Source organism: Amphiprion ocellaris, chromosome 6 (genome assembly GCF_022539595.1).
Source record: "Amphiprion ocellaris isolate individual 3 ecotype Okinawa chromosome 6, ASM2253959v1, whole genome shotgun sequence".
NCBI classification, from domain to species: domain Eukaryota; kingdom Metazoa; phylum Chordata; class Actinopteri; family Pomacentridae; genus Amphiprion; species Amphiprion ocellaris.
In genome coordinates this window covers 20516093-20539758 of record NC_072771.1, presented here as the reverse complement: position 1 = coordinate 20539758, position 23666 = coordinate 20516093, and the positions used below count along the sequence as shown (strand labels likewise).

The 23666-nt window shown below is 39.8% G+C and overlaps 1 protein-coding gene across 1 annotated transcript; it reads left to right on the top strand.

Annotated features, from left to right (window-relative positions):
* Window positions 1-420: 420 nt before the first annotated feature.
* Window positions 421-10866, top strand: slc25a37 (solute carrier family 25 member 37). The gene is made up of 4 exons (XM_023285568.3): window positions 421-928; window positions 5404-5632; window positions 5865-5921; window positions 7554-10866. Exons 1-4 carry the CDS (start codon window positions 734-736, stop codon window positions 8081-8083), a joined length of 1011 nt encoding a protein of 336 aa, XP_023141336.2. The 5' UTR covers window positions 421-733; the 3' UTR covers window positions 8084-10866.
* Window positions 10867-23666: the final 12800 nt, after the last annotated feature.

Here is a 23666-nt window from a genome sequence, read left to right as displayed (position 1 = left end):
AAGAAGTTGTAGTTTAAAAGTTTATTCTACTCAAAACACAACTCTTTGTGACTGAAAAAAGGTCCTACAAATACAGTCTGTAAAATCCACCCTCTTCTAGCAACATGCTACTCAAAAAAATCTACCAGAAATGAGCAAAAGTGATATATTTACAATAGATAAAGTAGAAAATAGAAATCTATTCGACTAAATTCCTTTATGATGTTTTACACTAACAGATTTTGCCATTTCTGTTCAAATATTTCAGTATTACCTCCAGGATATGATGAAACTGCATTCAGAGTGAAGAAACCACAATTAATAAATGTACCTTATCTTAAAGGAGTTTGACAATTTCTCTACCCTATTATTGAACAGATGCCGACTGATAGGGACACCACGCCTACTTATCTACTCAAGCAGGGCTCTCTGATTACACTTTGTCAAACCCATTCAAAAACTTCTGCAGAGAAACACAAACAGCATGGATGCTGAAATTCTAACAGCGAGGCTTTGCAGCGTCAGAGGACTCTAGCATGTAAACTTTTCATTGGCCGCCTCAAACAGGGAGCCCGCCCTATTGCTCAGTATCCGCGACGTGATTGGTCCGCATTCACCTGAGCCACGCCTCCAGCCAGTCACGTCACATGGGCGCTGGAACTCCAGTAAGTAGTGATGTTGTGGTTATCCATGCCGCCGATACATCTCTGAGCGTTATCTGGTACGGAAGAGCGCCTGGGAGAGCTCACCACGCATGGAGTTGAGCTCGGAGCGTGTGGTGGCAACACTGGAGATGTCGCAGGTCACAAGCAAAGACGAGGAGCCGTTTAACAGCGACGGAGACTACGAGAGCTTGCCACCTCATGTCTCAGTGACGACCCACATGACAGCAGGAGCCGTGGCTGGCATACTGGAGCACACGGTGATGTACCCCGTGGACTCTGTCAAGGTAACGTGCACAGAGGGAGGCAAACAGTCGGGCACACTTGTTTTGCCACCGCAGCTCATTCACTAACGAGCTACAGAGCCCTGCTAACTGCTCTGCTACCGCTTGCTAACGAGCGTTAGCTGTAAAAATCTCCGGGCTGCCCATCCTTAGTTAGCCTCCGTGTTAGCTAATTGAAGCACGGCAGCCTGCTGCTACCACCACACTGAACAAACTAGTTCAGCGGGCTAGCATAAAGTAAATCAGACATGAAATACAAGGTGTGGTTTAAAACCGAGCAAATAGTAAGGGCTTTACTGTTTTTTTCGCCTCTTTCTCGATATAACTGAACTTTGCTAACAGCGCGAGCGTACTCAACGCCCACTGTAACCTTAATTTACCCCAGGCACATACTAGCAAGGTTAGGGCAAACTTATCCTCATTTCGATCATAAGGTTGTTTTGTCATGTGTAGACACGTTTCAGTGCTATTCTGGGATTTCCCCCCCCCTCAGGTTTACAGGTTTTTGTCGGTCAGTTGCAAATAAATGTTACTCAAGTTTTTCCAGTTTCTGACTCAGGCAAAGTGAAGGTCATTCATATGGTTTGGCTGTAATACATGTCAGTCTGCCTTGAAATTTTAAACTAGTATTTATCACCAAAACGTTCCAGTCAGTCTTAAAGTGTAAATAATAACTTACTACTATTGTTGTTAAACTCTGTAGTGCTGTTAGAAATTAAACTTTTGTGTACCACAATGGATGCTTCCACTAAATTAAAAGGATAAATGGTTTCCTGTTGGGCTACTTATTTAAAGTATAGGGTTACAGGGAAATAAAATCAGCAACATGTTTTGCAATGATCTCTATTCAAATGCTTTGCTTTCTTCCATAATGGGCTCAGCACAGACATATTTACTGGATCAAACCTATCTTTATTGTCATTGCACATCGTAAGTGCCCGTACAGTAAAGTGAATACTATAACCAGGAGCAAAGTGCATTAGCTGTAGATACGATAAATAAATCAACTATAAAAAATGAGCTAGAGACCATAAATTGTGATGTAACCATGTTATTCACAAAATAGACTAAAAGCCAGTATAGAAAATGTACAGTAAGCAAGTGATGGCGAAGTTTTTCTCTGCTTACTTGAGATCAACAAATGCAGCACACAGTAGAGCTGAAACAATAAGAAGGTTAATCAGTTAATGAAATTAATCTGCAACTCTTTGGACAAACTGCTAGTCATTGTAGTAATTTGAAAAACAAATGTCATTCTTGTTTTCTCAAAGGAGAGGATTTGATGCATTTCCTGAATTTTGTATCATCGTATACTCAGTATTGTTTGTTTTTTTTCCCTGTAAGTCAGACTTTGTCTCAACATTTTGGTTGGCTAAATAATTAAATGTAATAAAAAGTGTAAGTCTGATTTTGTATTATTCATGACAAAGTCTAATCAACTTACTATACTCTTCTGAGATCAGTTATACTCGACTAGAACAATAACGGACAAATTTGATTTTGAAAATTGTCATTAAAAATCTCTCAGTTCTGATCTGTTACACGTCAACAACTGAGTGCAGTTTTTTTTTTTTTTTTAGCTTTGTGTAAAAAAGAACCAGCAAAAATCAGTCCTGGTACAACATAGACTTCCATAATAGAAACTCATATCATTGAATTGTTGCTTTGGAGCCACATTGTTGAGGAAATCTGTCCTGCTTGATTCAAACAGCGGCAATCATAAAGGTACACAGACAGTGATTGTGAATTTCCAGTTGTTGAACCAGCTTTGATAATGCAAATACCTGGCAGGGGCCACATTAGTTCATAAACAGAGGAAGCCAGCCAGCATTTCTTTATATCGAGGGTTTGGCGAATGAAAGCCAAATTTGTTTACTAATGCCATCTTGAAGTTACAGCCTATCGGTGTGTGTGAATTTTTAGTAATTAAATATAATTACTGGCTAGTTTTGAGCGTGTCAAAAATTGGCTCATGTCTCCGATTGCAAACTGTTGGTCTGAGAGGGAACTTTGCCCCTGAAATCCTCTCTTATGCCCAGCTTTTGTTTTCTAACAATGTAGCATTGTTTTGATATTTCAGCATCAGTAGTCTTGACCAGGCACTGACAACTTCATAAAGTATTATCTAAAAAGTAATCACGACATCCTTGTTTCTGTGTCGTATTCTTGGCATTTTTCCTTATTGACTCATGGGCCATTACCCAAGCCACTGTTGCCATTTCCTCTTAGGGTTTCTAAGTTTTCACAAGCAGCCTCCAGTTGTAGACAAAGTGTCCATTCAGATCTGTGCTGAAATTCATCGGAGCTCTAAACTGACGAACGTATATAATGTGGTCCCAGTTTTATCTCATTTGCTTTGACAAACATTAAGGTAAAACAGTGCATCTAAGACATCAGAATACAATGTGTTTATTTACAGTTAATTATCTGAATTTAGAAAACTGCATTTGATAATGTAATGAGTTAGTTCTTATATTGATCTTGTTATGTGTTTTGCAGAATGTGTGTTTCTAGTGGGACATGATGTGCTTATTCTGAATTTCAAGGTTCATTGGATAGTTGTAACAATCCACTTACTGTAATGTTTGTCCGAGTACAAAGCCAGACAGATCTAGGACTCGGGGAGTAGCCTGTGTTAATGCTAGGAGGGGTATCTTATCGGTACTGCACACATTTGGAATCTGCCTCATACAGTGAAAGGGTGTGTGTAAGCAAATGCACTTCTGTAGTGTTGATTAGTCAACGGCCAGAGAAACATAACTGAGAAAGCTAAATTAAGTAGATGGGACACAGTTTGATGTAATGATGGGACTGTTTTCCTCAGCATTTTGAATAATTTGAGTAAAAAATTTAATTGCAATCTTTCTGACAGATATTATAATCCGATTTGTGATGAATTTTCATGTTAACCGTCCGCTATCATGTGATGGAATATTACCAAGAGACCATTAAAAGCGTTACTGTCACGCAAAGGGGAAGGCTTCAATTTGTTAAAGCATTGACATGACAGTTTAAACATTCGGTCGGACACGCTGCGAAATGTGCGAGGTGTGGCTATTACATAACTAGACTGGGCTGATGCAGTTACAGAATGCATGCCTGAACCACGTCATATACATTCATCAGTGGGCATGCATAAACAGCTTCTGAGAGTTTCAATTTGCTCGCATTAAATGAAAATGAACAACAGCATTAATCTTATGTTTGAACAGCTACACCTCATCCATCCTAACTGATCTAACTAACCTTTGCCATTTGTTAATGACATTGTTTTATATTGCGAAATTCAATGTATTTGAATTTTGAAGACGAATGCAACTGTAAAAATACTGACCTCGTTTTTTTAATCAGCAGCTGAAAATCTTATTTTATTCTAATATTCTCAAGTTAATGTTGAAGTACTGGACTTTTCTTCCCATTGTTATTGCCTATATTCCAGCAGAGTTTCTAAAACTCTCCTGTCAAGTCCACAGCAAAGATACATCTTTTACATTCATACTTTCCTACCATAACTTGACAGGCTGATATAAACATCAGTATTTGAAAATTAAAACATTGTAAAGGTATACTGACAAATAGCTATTTACTATTTAAAAAAGAAAAAGATCTTTGGTGGTCATTGCATCCCATCTCAGAACACCAAGTAATCTTTACAAACATTTCTTAAATTTTAGTTGCCTAACCTTAACCATCTGGTCATTTTTGTAAGTCATCTGTGTTTTGGTTACTGTAGAATTACCTGGGTTTCATAGGAGATGTCTTTTATCATCAGGCACTCAGAAGTTACCACTTGAAAAGAGCACAGCCATCGGGTTCAGGTGGAACTGTTACCAACAATAATTTAAGCTTCAGGGTTTATCTAGAAAAAAAAATTGTCACTTTTCTTTTGTTTAATGTGTCAGAGACCTCACTTATCCTCACCTGTTAAGTTGTGTATCTAAATTTCAAATTAAGGCCTCAGTCTTAAACAGAACAGTCTGACTTGTAGCATAAATGCTGCCATACAAGCCTAAATTATAAACTGCTGCCAAGTTCCATGTGCCCCAAGTTCCCAAATCTGTATCCAACGGAAATGTAAGTGATATTTTATTGTCAAGCCAAAGGAAGGAAACACGGGGGAACATGCTGAGGAAGATAGACTCGGCGTATCTCCTGAAGCAGCCCCAGATCTCCTCACAAATAAAAACATGCTTTGTGTTGTCCAGATAACTTGGCATGGTGGAGTAAAACAAAGAGCTGCCACCGCCTCCCACACCAGCCTGGGAGAGACACATATCAGTCAGACAGGAGTTCACCACTGCCAAGAGCACTTACTGTCAGAACAATGTGACAGCTTTACAAGGAACAGTATGTCAAGGAATCATGATTTGGCCTCCAGCAGGTGCCCAGTTTAAAGCGGCTCACAGACGCTGGGATGTTGTAGCTGGCATCGCATCTAATAAAGCAATGGTTAAGATACAAGTCTTTTACTTTTTCAGACGAGGATGCAGAGCCTGCAGCCAGATCCGAATGCACAGTACAGGAGTGTGTATGAGGCTCTGAAGAGGATCGTCCGGACGGAGGGGATCTTCCGACCGCTGAGGGGCCTCAACATCACCATGATGGGAGCAGGGCCCGCCCACGCACTCTACTTTGCCTGCTATGAACGAGTGAAACGCTCACTAAGTGATGTCTTTCAGAGTGGTGGCAACAGCCATTTAGCCAATGGTATGAGTTTCTATGTCCCAACACAAGTCACTTGAATGTCACTAACGGATTTAACAGCAGACTAAGCAATATGACCTGGAGAAGTTAGGAGAAGACACATTGGTGCCACATCTTGTTGGCAGTGACCTGGATGAATGTATATTGGAAGCTGACTGAAATGACTGAATTATTTCTAAAATGATTTTAGGCATTGTCTGAGATTTTAGTCATAAGATCCACTTATGTTTTGCAGGTGTGGCAGGTAGCGTGGCTACTGTTCTCCATGATGCCGTCATGAATCCAGCTGAAGGTAAGGAAAACATTTCAAAGAAGGTTCTGTCCTTGCCCATTTAAGCAACAAAAGAAAACAAAAGAAAACACAAACCAGTATTTCAAAATGCACAGCCCTCCTCCTGCAGCTCCTCCCTCTCAGCTCTCTGGTCAAAGCCTCACCCACCACACAAACACCTGCCTCAAAGATGGTCGAGCTAGAAGTCGACTTTGTGGCCTCGTTTCAAACCCCGCTCTCCTGAGGGACAGTCCTCCTTTTAACCCTCTGCACCACCAAATCCTGTCCTCACTATGTTGCTATTTATACTATCTTGGGTGATCGATGATAAGCCCGATAAGCTCTCAGCACAGGTTAGAGTTTCTAAAGCCTGAAAATACTTAAAACTGAGCCAGGAGAATGTGCAGGAGTCTAGTTTCCTCTAAGAAACTAGTCTCCTCCTAGATTACAATATACTAAAAGGTTAGTATGGATTTTTTTTGCCACTGCTTAGTACTGTCTACTCCAGCTTTAAACGGTGATATTATCTAAAAAAAAATTTTTGTCTATGAATACCAGTTCAAAAAACAACAACAAAGCTTTGTATAAATCAGGTTGATTTTTCAAATCCGATCTTTAGGACACAGACTCTGTGCACTGTTATTCGCAAGTGATCAGATCGGGTTTGTGCATCTAGACATCACCAACCTATCAGCATGGATTACTGTGGTAACAGCACAGGCATCAGTAAATACATAGCTCTTCTGGTGATGTGGATTTCAAATATAGAAATAGTGTTCAGTAAAATATACATCGGACACAACGCTATCCCTCCAGGGCCAACCCTGTGTGTTTCAGCCTCTATCTACAGAGTTGTTCTTCATGTTGCTAATAGAACCATAAATTCTAATTAGCACTTCTGACATCGTCGTCAAGTGATGCAAAAGATACACTGAAGTCTTCTTAGAGACCTAGAGTGTATAAACTGAAACAAAGCTGTAGAAATTTGATACGAGGTGTGGATTGCCAAATGTGGTTTGAATCAAATTTGCAAAAATCACACTTTTTCTTTGCTGTCCAGACTTTCTGAAGTCAGTCTGGATACAATTTGATGACGCCCAATAATGGATTTGGTCTGGTATTTTGAACAGCACCAAATGGATCCTACTAACCAGTATTATCAGTTTGTCATTCATACTTTTTTCCTTTGTGTCATGGAGCTTCATTGTTGTGCAAAAGCATCCGTGAACCACCCTCCTGGGCTGGATGACATTTTCCTGCATGACAGTGGACTTTGCCTCTTTAGTTTGAGTCATCTTCACATTCACCACCCTGCTGCAGTAAAAGCTTACTAATGTACCTAAAACTGTAGTGCACACCTGTTTTTGAAAATTTCCTATCATCGTTCAGAAATCCTTTGTCCAACTGGCTTTCATTTTTGTTCCTTGACCTCTTTTTTTCTTTTGGTCAGGTTTTATTATGATCATTAATAACTGTCTGGCTTCCATTTAAACCTATTTAAAACATAAAAAATACCAGTTATTTTCTAAAATAATATTTCTTGGCCCAACAAATCACTGTAATCTTGTCTTTTTATAGCATTTGTCTAAAATTGGATAGAATACATGTAATAAAACATGCTAACACACTTCCTGATATTTTCCCTTTGTTTAGTGGTAAAGCAGAGAATGCAAATGTACAACTCTCCATATCGAGGACTTTGGGACTGTGTTCGAACAATAACGTACACGGAAGGTATTGGAGCCTTCTACCGCAGCTACAGCACACAACTGACCATGAACATCCCCTTCCAAGCCGTTCACTTCATCACCTACGAACTGATGCAGGAACAGCTAAACCCTCACAGACATTATCACCCGGGCAGCCACATAGTGTCAGGAGCAGCGGCGGGAGCCGTTTCTGCTGCAATAACTACTCCACTTGATGTTTGTAAAACACTGCTCAACACACAAGAGAATGTAGCGCTCAACTCCATGAACATCAGCGGCCACTTGTCAGGAATGGCCAACACCTTCAGGACAGTGTACCGGCTCGGTGGTCTGCCGGCCTTCTTCAAAGGGGTCCAGGCTCGGGTTATTTACCAGATGCCCTCCACTGCCATCGCCTGGTCGGTGTATGAGTTCTTCAAGTACTTCCTGACGAAGCAGCAGCTGGAACAAGAGGCAGGACCTCGCCCGCTGTAATGGAAACTATGTCGGAGCAACACATACCTAGATAGACGGAAGAAATCTCCAACCTAAAGGTGTGAGAGCTGGGTGTGATTTTTTGTTTCCGTGTGCTGTTAAGGAAATAACACCAGTTAATTTCTCATAAGGAAGTCACCGTGACTGAGGTGTGGCAGAGAATGCCACTCCTGGTTGTTCATTTATCAGCGTGTGCTTTTGACTTGGATTGATGTTGCACAACCACGATATACAACAGAGATGACTATGCTTAAACAGACAGATCCTTGTAGAAGAATTTTATATTTCTCTTCCTCCACTCCCTAAACACATGAACCACAAGTTTTCCAGATTCTCTTGTGTCTAGATGTGCTGACCACGTGAAAATGTTGTCTCAAACATTGTTTATATTTCTTGATATTGGAACTTTTTATTTATTTTGTTAGCTTTGCGAAGCTTGTATTTTATGGATGCGGAAAAAACACAGTGCTGTTTGTTTTATTTCATTGTGTGTTTATAATGAACCATTACACCACATTCTTTATTTCCACTGATGGGACAGCTGTGCTTTCCAAGTGCCTCATCAATATTAACACTGCTTCTCCTTTTTTGGCTTTTTTGTTCATTACATAGCAAATTTTTGCTTTAGCTTTTTTATCCATATCATTTTTTTGTTTGGTCCAAGTAATATTAAAAAACACTCTGTTCTGTTGTAAGATCACATCTTAAACAGGCTCTTTATTTTATAGTCAGTCACATCATAGTGCTTTGATTTGTTCCATTATTTTCTCTGCACAAAATGGTCAAGTGTCACTCTCAATTCTCTTGTTTTTTAAATATATTTTTTTATTTTTTAATATAAGATGTGATGTAACATGAGTGTATATCCCTTTAAGACAGGTCTGTTTGCATGCTTCTCCTTTTACAGCTGGATGCAACGTGAGCGTGTTCTATGTGAAATCGTCGACGTGTCTTTGACGTCACGCAAACATGCTCATGTCACGTTCTCCTTTGAAGGATGAAGAATAGAAACGCTGCACCTTGCCTTAAAGAGATCTACATGTAAATGTTGAATCATATCTTAATAGGTTAAGGACTAAAAAATACAGTTTTTCCTCCTGAGAGACTCAGTCTCGAGGTGTGTAGGGTGTAATGGTCCAGTTATTTGCCTTGCTGAAGTACAATGCTCCTGAATCACGCACAATGCTAATCTAATTCAAAGAGCTGTTGTAGAAGGAAGGCAGCTTGTTTGTAGGTATGCAAAACATGCATATACATTTTGACTGACTATTTCTGAGAAACCTCTTTAAGCAGCTCCAAGCGTGGATCAGATTAAGGTTGTTACTTGGGATGGCGTCGACGTCTCATCCCTCCTGTGCATTTGTACCAGTGTGTTGTTTAGCTTTGGAGTGGCCTGTTGTGTTTATGTGTATCATACTGACCTTGAAAATGAAGGTTGTAGATTGTATATAAAATACATAATATATGTTTGGCTAAAACTTAACATGCAAACTCTGTGATCCAAAACATCATAACTATAGTTTTATCTTGAAACTGAGCAATGATTGTGGGTATATTTTGTTACCATGAGGCTAGTAAAAACTTGATGAACTCGACTGGTAAGCAGGCGATGCTTTTTTTCTTTTTTTTCCCCACTCATCCTGTTGTAGTTACACATTTCCTGTGTGCTCTCTGCTCTCTCCAGCCTATTGTCTATTTTGGATTCAGTAGTCATTTTGCCAGATATTGATGTAATCCCGAAAGCAGCCAGATTTATTTGTTTTTAATTATGGAGAGTTTTTTTTTTCCTTTCTCTGGAAAGGTTTGTCAGATTCCATTGGTCTCAGAAACCCTTTTAGCAGCAGACTCCTCACGCTTGTACAGTTGGGTAAATAATAATAAACCAAAGACATGCGTTATATTCTATGCATCCTACTTTTCATCTGTATGATGCTACTCTATGTGCCTGCCTGCTGTCAACTGTCATTCCATCTTTTTCCCATAGTTTCCACTCAGAGTGGTTTTACATTACCGAATCACTTGAATCCTTCAGAATCTCTTGCATAGCTCTAAAGGTAGAGATTTTCTGCATGCGTTTGGAGCTCAGTGGTGTCTTAAACAAAAGCAGTGAAAAAAGGAAATTGTATGTTACTTTGAATGTCTTGGTAAGTTTTCAGTATGTTTGGAAAATCACATTGTGACCTAGTTTTTATTGACTGATTTGGCTGAGTTACTTTAGACTAAAGTATTTATATTAAATATAATTTGTCATGCATTATGGATTTCTCGTGAATTGATAACTTGAATATAAAGGGTTTAATTAGCATTGATTCATACAGATGTTTTTATTCTAAGCTAATAAACCAGATGACATTTGTATTATTCGTTTTTTTAAGTTGGCTCCACCGATTACTCTGATTTTGATTTAATCATGACAAGCAAAATTAAAATGAAGCCAGTCAGAAGAAGTGTTTAATTTATTGCCCTTCCTCTTCATTACGTATGAGGCATTGATTTTTAACAGTAAGTCTTCACAGTAATGTTATAATCACAAAAGTAGACTTTCAAATAGATGCTTCCACTTTAAAATAGACAGGAGACTTGATATTATGTGTCAGGATTTCAATAATGTAAATACTTAAATGCTACTTACGCACAATGGAAGTGGGAGGAGGGTGATTTTTGCTGAGTGTCATTTCCAGAACAGGAAAGCTTGGAAGTTTGACTGTGTAAATGTTAAATGATTGTGATCATGCTGCTACAGTATGTAACACTGGAGCTGAAATAAACATGCAAGTGAGGAATGCTGTGTGTTTGTGTGTTGTTTCTGAACTAAATAGGTATTTGCTTTGATACTCTGTTTTATCTCAGAGTCTTTTGGATGATGGGGTCCAGCTATACAACATTTCTAACAACACAAATGAGGCAACACTGTAGGTAATTACTGTTAGTTTACTGTTTGAACTTGTCCTGTTTTATTACAGTGAAATGAAAACAAAAGAGTAAAAGCCTCATAAAAGAAACTAAATGATAATACATATGATTCATATTTGTCAAATCACAACTACGTATCTGCATAACTAAACACTACTTAGCAGTGAGCCAACCAACCCTTTAAAATGTGTATCTTGCACGAGCTCCACAGCTACAGTAGAGGGCGATATAACGTCAGAGAAAGGTTGTAACCCAGTGAACAAGCCTCAAGGCAGAGATGATGTTGACTTTGCTGTAGATCCTTCACCCAAGACTCAGATAAATCATAATGCTGTAGTCAGTCCAGCTCGTCTGACTCTGCTCTTATTTTTGAGTAATTTAAAGAAAGGTTTTCAGCCTGTGCAAGTATTTCAAGTGATTTGGGAGCTACATTCCCAACATTGAAAATTCATAGTAAAGAAACCCCACAACATTTAATATATTTGAGACACATGATGCTATTGATTTTCTGCTGAAGTGTAGCAGATAATGATAAGCTTTCTAACAGTGATTCATCTCAAGTGTCCCTCATACACTGTATCCCTTTGTCCATCCATCCATTATCTATACACTGATTAATCATCAGTGTGTGTGTGTGTGTGTGTGTGTGTGTGTGTGTATGTGTGTGTGTGTGTGTCAACATAACTAGTTGACCTTGTGACACAACAAACTGCATCTCAAATCAAGTATCAAAGAACTCACTCACTCACTTCTATCAGCTGTTTAATTTTAACTTCTTGTTACTTTGAATAAAAGATGAATTAATACACTTTCATATATAAATGTACATGCATATTGGGATGATGTTGGAAATAACAGTCCCTGCTTTAACATGATACCACCATGGACATGTATAGTTTCATCTTATCTTGTTCTAAATGTTTAAATATTTATACATATTATTTTTTTAAACCATGTACAAGATGATTATGTACATCTGTATTTATTCTAAAAAAAAAATGTTTTTCTTCATTTACTGGGTCAGCTCAGTATAAGTTGTGTTTTTTTGTTTTGCAGATTGCCTAAGTGATAATTCAGCTCCTGAGCAATACCAGGTCCTTTCATTACTTCATTACCAGAGATCATATCAACTACAACATTTCATTAAAAGTAGGATTAACTGAAATTTTTTTTCACCCTCATTGACCTATTGTTCACAATTATAAGTTTTTCTCCAGTGTTTTATTCTTACTGTTTATGCAGAGGTAAATACTGTATTACTACTGCACACAGTATGCAATAACAGAAAAACAGCTGGTCTGATTTTTTACTGAGATGCAGACAGTGCAGAGCTTTATTCCAACCCAACATGCTTCAGGACACGTACACTTGTGCTGTAACCCTGAAGTGTTTAGTTTTAGCCCTCGTCCGCGAGCAGGTTGTTTATCTGAAGCACACAATGAATGCCCCCCTCATCCACGTCCTCCGTCCTTGTCATATTTTCTCTAATCACTTTAATCTGCAGCAAACTGTCCCACTACTTTATATCATTATCTCAGAGATAGGAAACCTGGAAAATTACTCCTCTCTCTTTCCGTCTGCTTGTCTTCCTCCTGTTTCTCAACTCTTCTTTCTCTTTCACACACATATACTGTACGTACAATCAATGTTACCCATCGGATAACTTTGATGCTGGAGTGTATCTGCTGATGGGAGAAGAAAGGCAGCTGCTCCGCTGGGTCCGTAACATGAGGGATCCAGTTACACTATCCGAGGAAGTTTATGAGTGTTCCCATGAGAAGATCAGGGCTGTTTTAAACCTTCTTATCAACTCTGGCAAATTTGTCAGACAGTCACGGCATATTGGAGCACTGACAAAGGCTGTCTTTGTGGTCAGGGTTGCTTTTCTCCTCATCTGTTAAGAAGATCTGCTTGTTTTTCAAAGCATCATTGGCCACCTTGAAGAGAACGACGATGGCTCCACGACTACGTTGTTCACTTCATTTTTACAATCAGACCTCTGAAAAAAAACATGAAAGCTGAGGATAAACTCTGTAACGGAGAGCATTTTTGCCTCCTTTATTCCCATATATGAGAAAATGTATCATTTAAATTCAGAAAAAGAGATTAAAATTCAATGTTACAAACTCCTCCTTCCTGCTTTTCATCATTTACTTGTCAGTTAATCCACATGGCCCAAACACAGATTTCCAGACACTCCCCAAAACTGAAAAGCGAAAGAGAAGGAAACAGACAAGAGGATGTTGTTTTTAAAGTCTTCAGTGTTTGTGAGCCAACGTACCGTATCCCTTTGAGCCTTGCGGAAGTGCAGGTATTACAATGGCAAGTACAACAATAACAAATCTCTAACCTTCAGCTTCACCCTTCAACAAGCTCCTTTATCTGATGAGCGTGTCCATATACAGCCTGAGACGCTGAGAGATACAGTCGGATTCTCAGTGTCGTCAAAACAGATGCTATCTGCCCTCTTCATGTCTAATTACCTGTTCACCCTGAGGGCCTGGTGAATGGTACAGCCACTGGCACTGCTGATAAGAACTAGTTTAGCTTAACGCAATCATTAAGAGTTGAGATTCAATTTTGATTTATTTTCTGGAGCTTCTACTTCATGCCACACTGTTGATCTTTGTGTGTGTTTTGCAAGCTGACATTACAATATATCAAAACTTTATATTAATGCTTTTTAATAATGAGATGGATGATTTATCTTCATGTATGACAACTGAGGTGATGAAAACTCCTCATAGACATTTTTTCAAAATAGATGGACACTTGAGGAATACGAAAAATAGGATTATGATCATCTTCACTTGTTGCCCAGGTGTAGTCAGACAGGTTCGTTCCACGAGAGCTCTCAAATCCCCTGCTATCGAATCCATCAGTCCTCTGCTCACACTTTGGTTATGTTACTACAAACATGCCCTTCTTAAATATGTAAAGCCCTAAATCCTGCGTGCCATCTTATCAGCAGTGTAAAGCACCGTACTGAGTCGGTCCAGCATACCAGCCTGCATGAGGTTACACTTACGTCTGAGGCCTCGCTCCTGGTGTTCAGCCTTTACATAAGTAGTTCAAAGTTACTCAAAGTAAAAAACTGGATTCTGAATGACTGGATAACATAAATGTAATTATTAGCAAATCTGTAAATTTGTTTGTGTATATAGCATAAAGTATCATTTTTTTCATTTGTGGAAATGATAAAAATCTCCTAAAGAAATATCTTACACCTTTATGTTTGCTCAAAGTGACACATTTGGCACTCATGAGCTAAGATCCTCTTCTTATTCACCAATGAAGGTGTGAAATGTGTTTTTAAAACAGTCCTGCTGTCTGCAACACTTCAAGTTTTAATGTGTTGAAAAACGTTTTTTCCCCCACTGTGATTTTCTACAGGATTCAAATAAAGGTGAAAATTTCCTATTGATGCTTTACAAGGATATAGACATATTGTAATCCTAAAGTATATGCAAGAAAAACAGACACAGCTGTGCTCGTGTTTCCTACTGAAGCTCTGATACGTGGACAACACCAAAGACTGTGGGACTGGTGTGTCATGCTGGACTAGTTCATCATCTTGCAACTTGTTCATGAACTTTCTCACATCTCCTCCTGAAGCACCATCAAAGCCCTCAGATTCTCCTACCATGGCTTATTGAAGATGCCAGAAAAAGAAAGAGTTTCAGATAGAACGTTTACTGAAACACCTTCTCAGATTTGGTACAGCCTGCAGGAAGTTGTTACACTTTAATACTTACGTAAAGTTTAACTTTTAATTGTGTAATTATTTTTAACTTGTTGTATCGATTTACCTGGATGTAAAATTGTGTTTAAATTGATTGTTCATTGATCGCAGCAGAACACTACATGTTTCCTCATTATTTTAATTGGAACATTCCATACATTCCATGGTTGTCACTGAACATTCCATGCATCCTTATTGGTCGTAACTGAACATTTCATGCATCCTCATTGGTTGTCAGTGAACATTTCATGCTGTCTCATTGTTTATAGCTTAACAGTCCATGCAAACTCATTGGTTGTAACTGAACATTTCATGCATCCTCATTGGTCGAAACTGAAAAGTCCATGCATCCTCATTGGTCGAAACTGAACATTTCTATGCATCCTTATTGGTTGTCAGTGAACATTTCATGCTGTCCCATTGTTTGTAGCTTAACATTCCATGCATCCTCATTGGATGCAACTGAACTTTCCATGCATCCTCATTGGATGCAACTGAACAGTCCATGCATCCTCACTGATTGTCCCTGAACATTGCATGTGTGGCACCCTGGACATATTTATTGTTCATTGTTCATGTTGATGTCCAGAATTTTAGTTCTTGTAATTAATTTGGTCCCACAACTATTATTTTTAGTTTTAATATAATTTCCAAGGCCTTGTGTCACTCCTAAAATATGGGCAACTTACCTTCTTCTGCTTAAGTGACTGTAGGGCGATACCCATTTTCGCCAGTAGGAGTAAGAATTGGTTTTGTCATGTGAAAGACCGGCGCTATTGGCCTGGCACGAGGGAGTAAACCCAGTCTTCACAGGAAGAGTTATGATAACCGCCAATATTGATCAGAAATTGTATCTATATCATATTTCCATTTATGAAAGAATCTATGCAATGCCACTGGCATGTGCAATAAAGCATGTCTTGATTTATTTAGGTTATTTCTTTAATTTTTGTACGACATTTCCACAATGTTTGCCCTGATCTGATATTTGCTGCTGGAACAATGCAAATTTCCCCACTGTGGGATTAATAAAGGCTTAGCTTTAGCTTAGCTTAGCTTATCTTAGGTCAGCTTATCTTAGTTTATTTCATTTTAGCTGATCATAGCTTAGCTTATCTTAGTTTAGCTTATCTTTTCTTAATTTATCTTATTATATCTTAGTTCAGCTTAGCTTAGTTTAGCTTACCTTATCATATCTGTTTAGCTTATCTTATCTTAGTTTAGCTTAGCTTAGTTTCGCTTATCTTTGTTTAGCTTATCTTATCGTATCTTAGTTTAGCTAATCTTAGCTTAGTTTCGCTTATCTTATCGTATCTTAGTTTTGCTTATCTTATCTTAGTTTATCTTATCTTATCTAAACTGGAAAAACATGAATATGCAGGGCTGTGTTATTTTATCCGATTCCATTTTGTTGTTTTTTTTACAGTAAAGATCATGGGTGTCAAACTCATTTTAGTCCAGGGACCGCATTCAGCCCAATCTGATCTCCAGTGGGCCCCACCAGTAAAATAACAGCATGTTAACCTATGGTGTGCCAAAAAGGTGCTCTGTACCATAAATGATCATTGTTTTACACCAAATGATCCCAAATGGAGATAAAATGATCTTAGATAGATACAAAATAATAACAGAGACAAAATAACTAAAAGCAAGCACAAAACAACCACAAAGACATACAAAAGATCATAAAAAGCCACAAGCCAACAGCAAGAAACGTGCAAAGTGGCTCCACAGAGACACAAAGTGATCACTCACTAAAATAAGGCACAAAATGACCTGAGAGACACGAAACAACTAAACAAAAACCCAAAAAGCCACAAAGGAATCCAAAATTCCATGAACTCCACAAACTGATTCAGTTCCAGAACTCTGAACATTTCCAGATTTACTGTAACACCGACTGCAGGGAAACGAACACAAAATCTGACCGTGAGTGTCGATGTTTTCAGTTTTATGATGTTTTTATAGAAAATATTGCTTTAAAAATGACAGTGTGTCAAAATAAGGGGGTCCGTGTACGGATCTGGTAATTGGATTTTCCGTTCTGAAACGGGTATTGAAAAACAAAAACGAGTGGTTATTTGATTTTCTTTTTAAAATACAAAAATTAAATTTGAAATACAAGGCGTTTTTCCTTTTCATGATCAAAAAGGGATATACGATTTTTTTTTTAAATGCTTTGATTTTCGTTTCATATTTAGAATGACAAGAAAGTAAAATCAGTAAGAGACAAAAACGAAAAAAGGTCCGTTTTTTCATTTTCTGAGACCGGAAATGGTCATCAGCAAGTGTGGAGCCAAACAGAGTACGGTGCATAGACTGTACATACATTTTTTTTCGTGCGTTTTCATGGTCAAAATGAGAGATCAGGTGGCCGATCTTAAAATAAATCAATATTGAATTTTTTATAGAGCGTTAAAGTTTTGCGAAGCCAGGGGGCGGGGTTACTTGATTGACAGTCCGGTCTGGAAAGCTTGACAGGTCCTATGAAGGAGGCAGCAGAGACTCTGCTCTCCTCGTTTGGATTAATTCTGATATAATAACTGTTGGTTTATTTATCGGTGGAGCAGCACAACATTTTCCACAGTTAGTTTTCCTGCCCGTTGGCTTGTTTTAACCAGTTTTCTACCTTCGGCTGATTCTACCAGCAGACACTGAAAGGACTCTTAATAGTTCGGTAAGTAAATGTTTATTTTCGTATCGGTACCGCTTTTAATGCACTTTATATGCAGCTTTAGTGTCAGATGTAATGTGTGCCATGCACTCCAGATGTCGGTGGAGTTTGTTTCAGTGTGCGTTGACCAGAGAAGAAAGTTAGCATAGTAAAGATTAGCTTTAATGTTAGCGATGCTAACCGAGCTAGCTGCTCAGTCGTAGCCTGACTAAAGCTAACGTAGCATCAAACTAATGTGTTGAGTTTCATGTAAACAGCTGAAGTGTGTTGTGTTCATGTAATGTGGTTCATTAAGTTCATAAAACTGTGGCTGGTTGACATTAATGTAACGTTCAGGAAACTTAAATGTGATTAAAACACTAACGTTAACGTTCTAGTTGTCAGTAATCAGCTTTAATTTGACACAGTCTTTATGCCTCAAACTTTCTTTTTACAATAAAGAAATAATGAAATTAAAGCTGCAAGCAGCGTTGGACGGGTCCTCGCATCCTTGCTGGTCGGCGAATCCACGCACGTCCACCAGGTGGCGCTGCGACCGAGAGTGCATGTCGGCCTATGGATGTGATGAGGGCTGGACTCTGATCACACGTGTAAAATTTCAGGCAGATTGGAGCATGTTCAGGCTACTTCTAGAGCTTTTCCTGTCCATCCACCAGGTGGCACTGCGACCGAGAGTGTATATTGGCCTATGGATGTGATCAGGGTCGGACTCTGATCACACATATAAAATTTCAGGCATATTGGACCATGTACAGGCCAGTTATACAGCATTTCCTTCCATCCAACAGGTGGCGCTATGACTGTGGCTGTATTTCAGCATGTGAATGTCATCAGGGCAGGACTCTGATTACACATGTAAAGTTTGAGGCAGATTGGAGCATGTTTAGGGCAGTTACACAGCAGTTGATGTTTCATGGCGAAGTATCAAAATTCGGGAGGCCGCCATGGCCACGCCCTCAGACTTAAGGTGAGCGTTTTGATAACTTTTGATCACCCATGCCTGCTGTACATCCTGGCCGAATTTCCGCTCTCTCGGTGTTACCCTGTCTGAGTTTATAGCTTTTGAAAATGTACAAAAATGACCCAAAATCGTCAAAACGTATGACAATTAATTCAAAATGGCCAACTTCCTGTTGGGTTTTGGCCATGGGTGTCAATTACATTTTTGTGCGTCTTGACAAGTTACATATGCCTACCAAATTTCAGAACTGTATGTCAGACACACAGCCTGTAGTAAATGTTTGAAATTTTCCAGGTGGCGCTATCGAGCCATTTTGCAACAGTCATGGACAATTTGTATAAAATATCAAATATTTCAGCAGTCCTGCTGTGTGTGGCAATTTTGGTGAGCATATGAGCGTTCCTAACCTGTCAAAAAGTATTTTGTTTATTACGGCAACGATGCGTTGCCACGGCAACAGAATTTTATGAATTGTCAAAATCTTCATACTGTGGCATCATCAAGGGGGAAACGCTGAGCTGACCAATTTACAGGATGATATGACAAAGTTTCTGGCAATGCCACGTGCAAATGTAATGACAATTTCTTCCTGTTGCCAATAGGTGGCGCTATGAGTATTTCTAAATTTATGAGTGTGGATGTGTTCAGAACCGGACTGGTGTCCATCACATCAAGTTTGGTCCGGATTGCATCATTTCCAGCTGAGATATTAATAATTCAATTTTCATGGCGAGAAATCGAATTTCTCCGCGCCGCCACAGACACGCCCCTTGACGACGAGTCACCATTTTCTCTGGGAATCATCATCAATGTGTTCTGGCATATGTCACCACATTTGAGGTGAATCTGATCAACGTGCTAAGAATAGTACATCAAAGTGTAAAAAATGTCAATTTCCTGCTACCACAAGGTGGCGCTATGACTGTCAATGTACATGACTGCATGGATGTCGTCAGGGCTGGACCCAGATCACACATGTAAAATTTCAGGCAGATTGGAGCATGTACAGCTGAGTTAGACACCACTTCCTGTTTCATGGCGAAGGATCAATATTTCTGGGGGTCGCCATGGCCACGCCCTTTGACTTTTGCAGAGCATTTTGATAACTTTTCATCAGGAGGCAGTCTTGCATATGCTGGCCCAATTTGACGTCTCTCGGACTTACCCCCGCTGAGTTATTAATCTCATCAAACTTCACAGCTAATTCAAGATGGCCGACTTCCTGTTGGGTTTAGGGCGTGGTCATGATTGACTTTTTCGTGGGTCCTGATGTGCTGCATATGCATACACATTTTTGTAGCTGTGGATGAAACACGCTGCCAGTTGGCCTAATGACAACTTTTTGCAACTTTGTAGGGGGCGCTATGGAGCGATTTTGCCAGACACATGTGCAACTTCCACAAAAAATCAAATTTTTCGCCGGTCCTAACGTGCATGCCAAGTCTCACGTGTTTTGGGGTATGATAAGGCCGCCAAAAATGCAATTCAAAAGTTCGCCAAAGAATAATAATAAATAATTCCTTGCATTCCAATAGGGTCTTCGCACCAGTCGGTGCTCGGACCCTAACTAGAAACACTGACTTTAACAGTTAAATGCAAGTCAACTCAAATCAACTCAACTTTATTTCTAAAGCGCTTTAAAACAGCAGCCGCTGAAACAAAGTGCTGTACAATAAACAACGAAATAAAACATTAAAACAATAAATAAAACATACACACATTAAGACAGCAGCACAATAAAACAGAAGCAGAGTCTCATGCTGTGTTAAAAGCCAGTGAATAAAAATAGGTTTTAAGTTTGGTTTTCAAAACCGCCAGTGAGGGAGCCTCTGATGTGCATAGGGAGATTATTCCACAATCTGGGAGCAGCAACAGAGAAGGCTCTATCTCCTCTGAGCTTCCTCCTAGACCTCGGAACCTCCAGAAGCAGCTGAACAGCTGATCTGAGGGTTGGTGAGGAGGGATGAGGATGGATGAGGATGGAGCAGCTCAGAGAGGTAGGGAGGGGCCAGACCATTTAAGGCTTTAAGAACAAATAAAAGAACCTTCAAAGCAACCCTAAAGCGCACGGGGAGCCAATGGAGGGAGGCTAAAACAGGCGTAATGTGCTCATATTTTGGAGGGCAGCAGCAGCATTCTGAGCCAACTGGAGCAGACTGGCTAAGAACAAGAACCGCATCATCCCCAGAGTCGTTTGCCAGGAGAACATCATTAAAAACCCGTAGCAGTGCTGACTCCGTGCTATGCAGAGTCTGAAAACCAGACTGAAAAACCTCCAGTACGTTGTGCTCATCTAAAGAGGACTTCAGCTGGGCATGAACAACTGTCTCTAAAATTCTGGAAAGAAAGGGCAGCTTGGAGATTGTTCTGAAGTTAGATAAAACTGTGGTGTCGAGGCCAGGTTTCTTCAGCAGTGTTTGGACTGCAGCGTGTTTAAAACTAGTGGGGGACCACGCCAGTGGACAGACAGCTGTTAATGACGGTTAAAACTGACTGCCCAATACATGGAAAAACCTCTTTTAAAAAGTGAGGCGGGATGGAGTCGTGAGGGACCCTTTATGTGGCCGACAGTGTCTATGAAAAACGACAGAGTAACGGGCTAAAATTTATGGAGCCCAGCCGGGCAGCAGACAGAGGGAGAGGGGTCGACGGCAGGAGCTGAGATCAGAGCCCTTGTACTAACAACTTTATCAATAAAAAACTCCTGAAAGTTGACGCACAGTTCGATGGATGCTTCCTGGCAAACCGGCTTGGGAGCATTTAAAACTGAGTCAGTGGTATTAAATAAAACTCGAGGGTTGTGGCGGTTTGACTCAATGACTCCAGCTAAGTGAGCCCTTTTGGCTTCCTTAACCACAGTCTGATAGTCTCTCCAGCGGTCTTTTAAAATTAAAAACGACACTTGCAGCTTGTCCTTCTTCCAGTTGCGCTCAGCTCTACCACACTCCCTCCTCACTGCTCCAGTTGCGTCGTTGAACCAGGGCTCCAGTTTTGCTCTATGATGTGCAGTCTTTAAAGGAGCCATGGAGTTCAGAACACCTTGACAGAATAGAATGGAACCATGAGCTGAGTTCCTCTGTATCCATAGAGGATAAACTAGAGGGGACGCCGAGCTGATTAAAAGCAGCGGAGAAGCGACCGGCAGAGAGAGAGTTAAAAACCCGACAGTACCGAGCAGGAGCGCTGGATTTAAGACCAGCACACGGAAAGCTGACATTAAAAATCACAGGCTTATGATCAGAGAATACGTTATCACCGATCTCAATATTCGACACAGACAATCCATAAGACAGAACCAGGTCTAACGTGTGTCCGTGTTCATGTGTGGGACCCGACACACACTGAACCACATTAAAAGAGGCAATAAGACTTAGAAAGTCCTTCACCAGCCGCTTATCGGGACAGCACACACGAATATTAAAATGCACAATATTTCTCCTGTCTGGATTAAATTTCAGAAATACAGTTTAGATTTACTAAATATTCCAGGAATTCTTGCTCTCAGTTTGACCATAGAAATGAACTTGTTGTTGAGGCAGTTTGTGTTTGAGTTTTTCTGCCTCGAGCTTCATCACCAGTGATGTTCAGGACTCATTCTTGTATTTTACACTCTCTGATGTTTTCTTTTCTTCATGTCTAGTGTGTGAATCATTTCTGGTTTGTCTCTTCAGTGTCTCATGTGGCCCTGCAGCTTCTCCTCCTCCACCTCCTCCTGAAGCCTTCATCTTCTTCATCATCAGCTGCTCAGTGACTCTGTTGGACGTCTCACCGTGTGGCAGCAGCTCAGGTCAGTGGTGAAGATCCTCTTTATCAGCTCCACACCCACAGACGTAGTGAACGCAGCGTCTGTTGTTGTGCTAATAAGAAGCTGCATCTGAGCAGCAGCAGCTCTGTTCACTCCAGCCTCAGTCACACATGGAGTCAGAGCAACACTCTGTCAGAGCTGATTCCTCAATGTTAGATCTGATTAATCTCTCTCTAGTAACAGGTTATGTACCACAGGCTTTTAAGGTTGCTGTAATCAAACCTTTACTTAAAAAGCCCACTCTAGATCCAGATGTTTTAGCCAACTATAGACCAGTTTCCAACCTCCCATTTCTCTCCAAAATTCTGGAAAGAACAGTTGCAAATCAATTATGTGAACATTTACAAAGGAATAGCTTGTTTGAAGAGTTTCAGTCAGGCTTCAGAGTGCATCATAGCACAGAAACAGCTCTGGTGAAAGTTACTAATGACCTTCTCATAGCGTCAGATAATGGACTGGTCTCTATACTTATTTTATTGGACCTTAGTGCAGCATTCGATACAATCGACCACAAACTTTTATTACAGCGACTAGAACATTCTATTGGCATTAAAGGGACAGCACTGGACTGGTTTAAATCCTACTTATCAGACAGGTTCCAGTTTGTGCATGTCAACAATGACTCTTCTGAGCATACTAGGGTTAATCATGGAGTTCCTCAGGGTTCTGTCTTAGGACCAATACTGTTCACATTATACATGCTTCCCTTAGGCAACATTATTAGGAAGCACTGTATTAATTTCCATTGTTATGCTGACGACACTCAATTGTATTTATCTATGAAGCCAAATGAAACTAATCAGCTAGCTAGACTGCAAGATTGTCTTAAGGACATAAAGACCTGGATGACCTATAATTTCTTACTACTAAATTCAGACAAGACTGAAGTCATTGTATTTGGCCCCAAACATCTTAGAGAATTGCTTTCAAAGCATATAGTTACTCTGGATGGCATTACATTGGCCTCCAGTACTACTGTGAGGAACCTCGGTGTTATCTTTGACCAGGACATGTCCTTTAACTCGCACATAAAACAAATCTGTAGGACTTCCTTTTTCCACCTGAGAAATATTGTGAAAATCAGGAACATCCTGTCTCAGAGTGATGCAGAAAAACTAGTCCATGCATTTGTTACTTCTAGGCTTGACTACTGTAATTCCTTATTATCAGGTTGTCCCAATAGCTCTCTGAAATATCTACAGCTGATCCAAAATGCTGCAGCCACAGTACTGACGGGAGTTAGCAAGAGAGATCATATTTCTCCTATATTGGTTTCTCTTCATTGGCTTCCTGTTAAATCTAGAATAGAATTCAAAATCCTTCTTCTGACATATAAAGCTCTTAACAACCAATCTCCATCATATCTTAAAGACCTGATAGTACCATATTACCCTAGCAGAACTCTTCGCTCTCAGACTGCAGGCTTACTTGTTGTTCCTAGAATCTCTAAAAGTAGAATGGGAGGCAGAGCCTTCAGTTATCAGGCGC

Coding starts and splice junctions, on each gene's coding strand:
- slc25a37 (XM_023285568.3), top strand. CDS start 734: ATGGAGTTGAGCTCGGAGCGTGTGGTGGCAACACTGGAGATGTCGCAG. Junction 5,633..5,864: donor CAACAGCCATTTAGCCAATG/GTATGAGTTTCT, acceptor TATGTTTTGCAG/GTGTGGCAGGTAGCGTGGCT. Junction 5,922..7,553: donor CGTCATGAATCCAGCTGAAG/GTAAGGAAAACA, acceptor CCCTTTGTTTAG/TGGTAAAGCAGAGAATGCAA.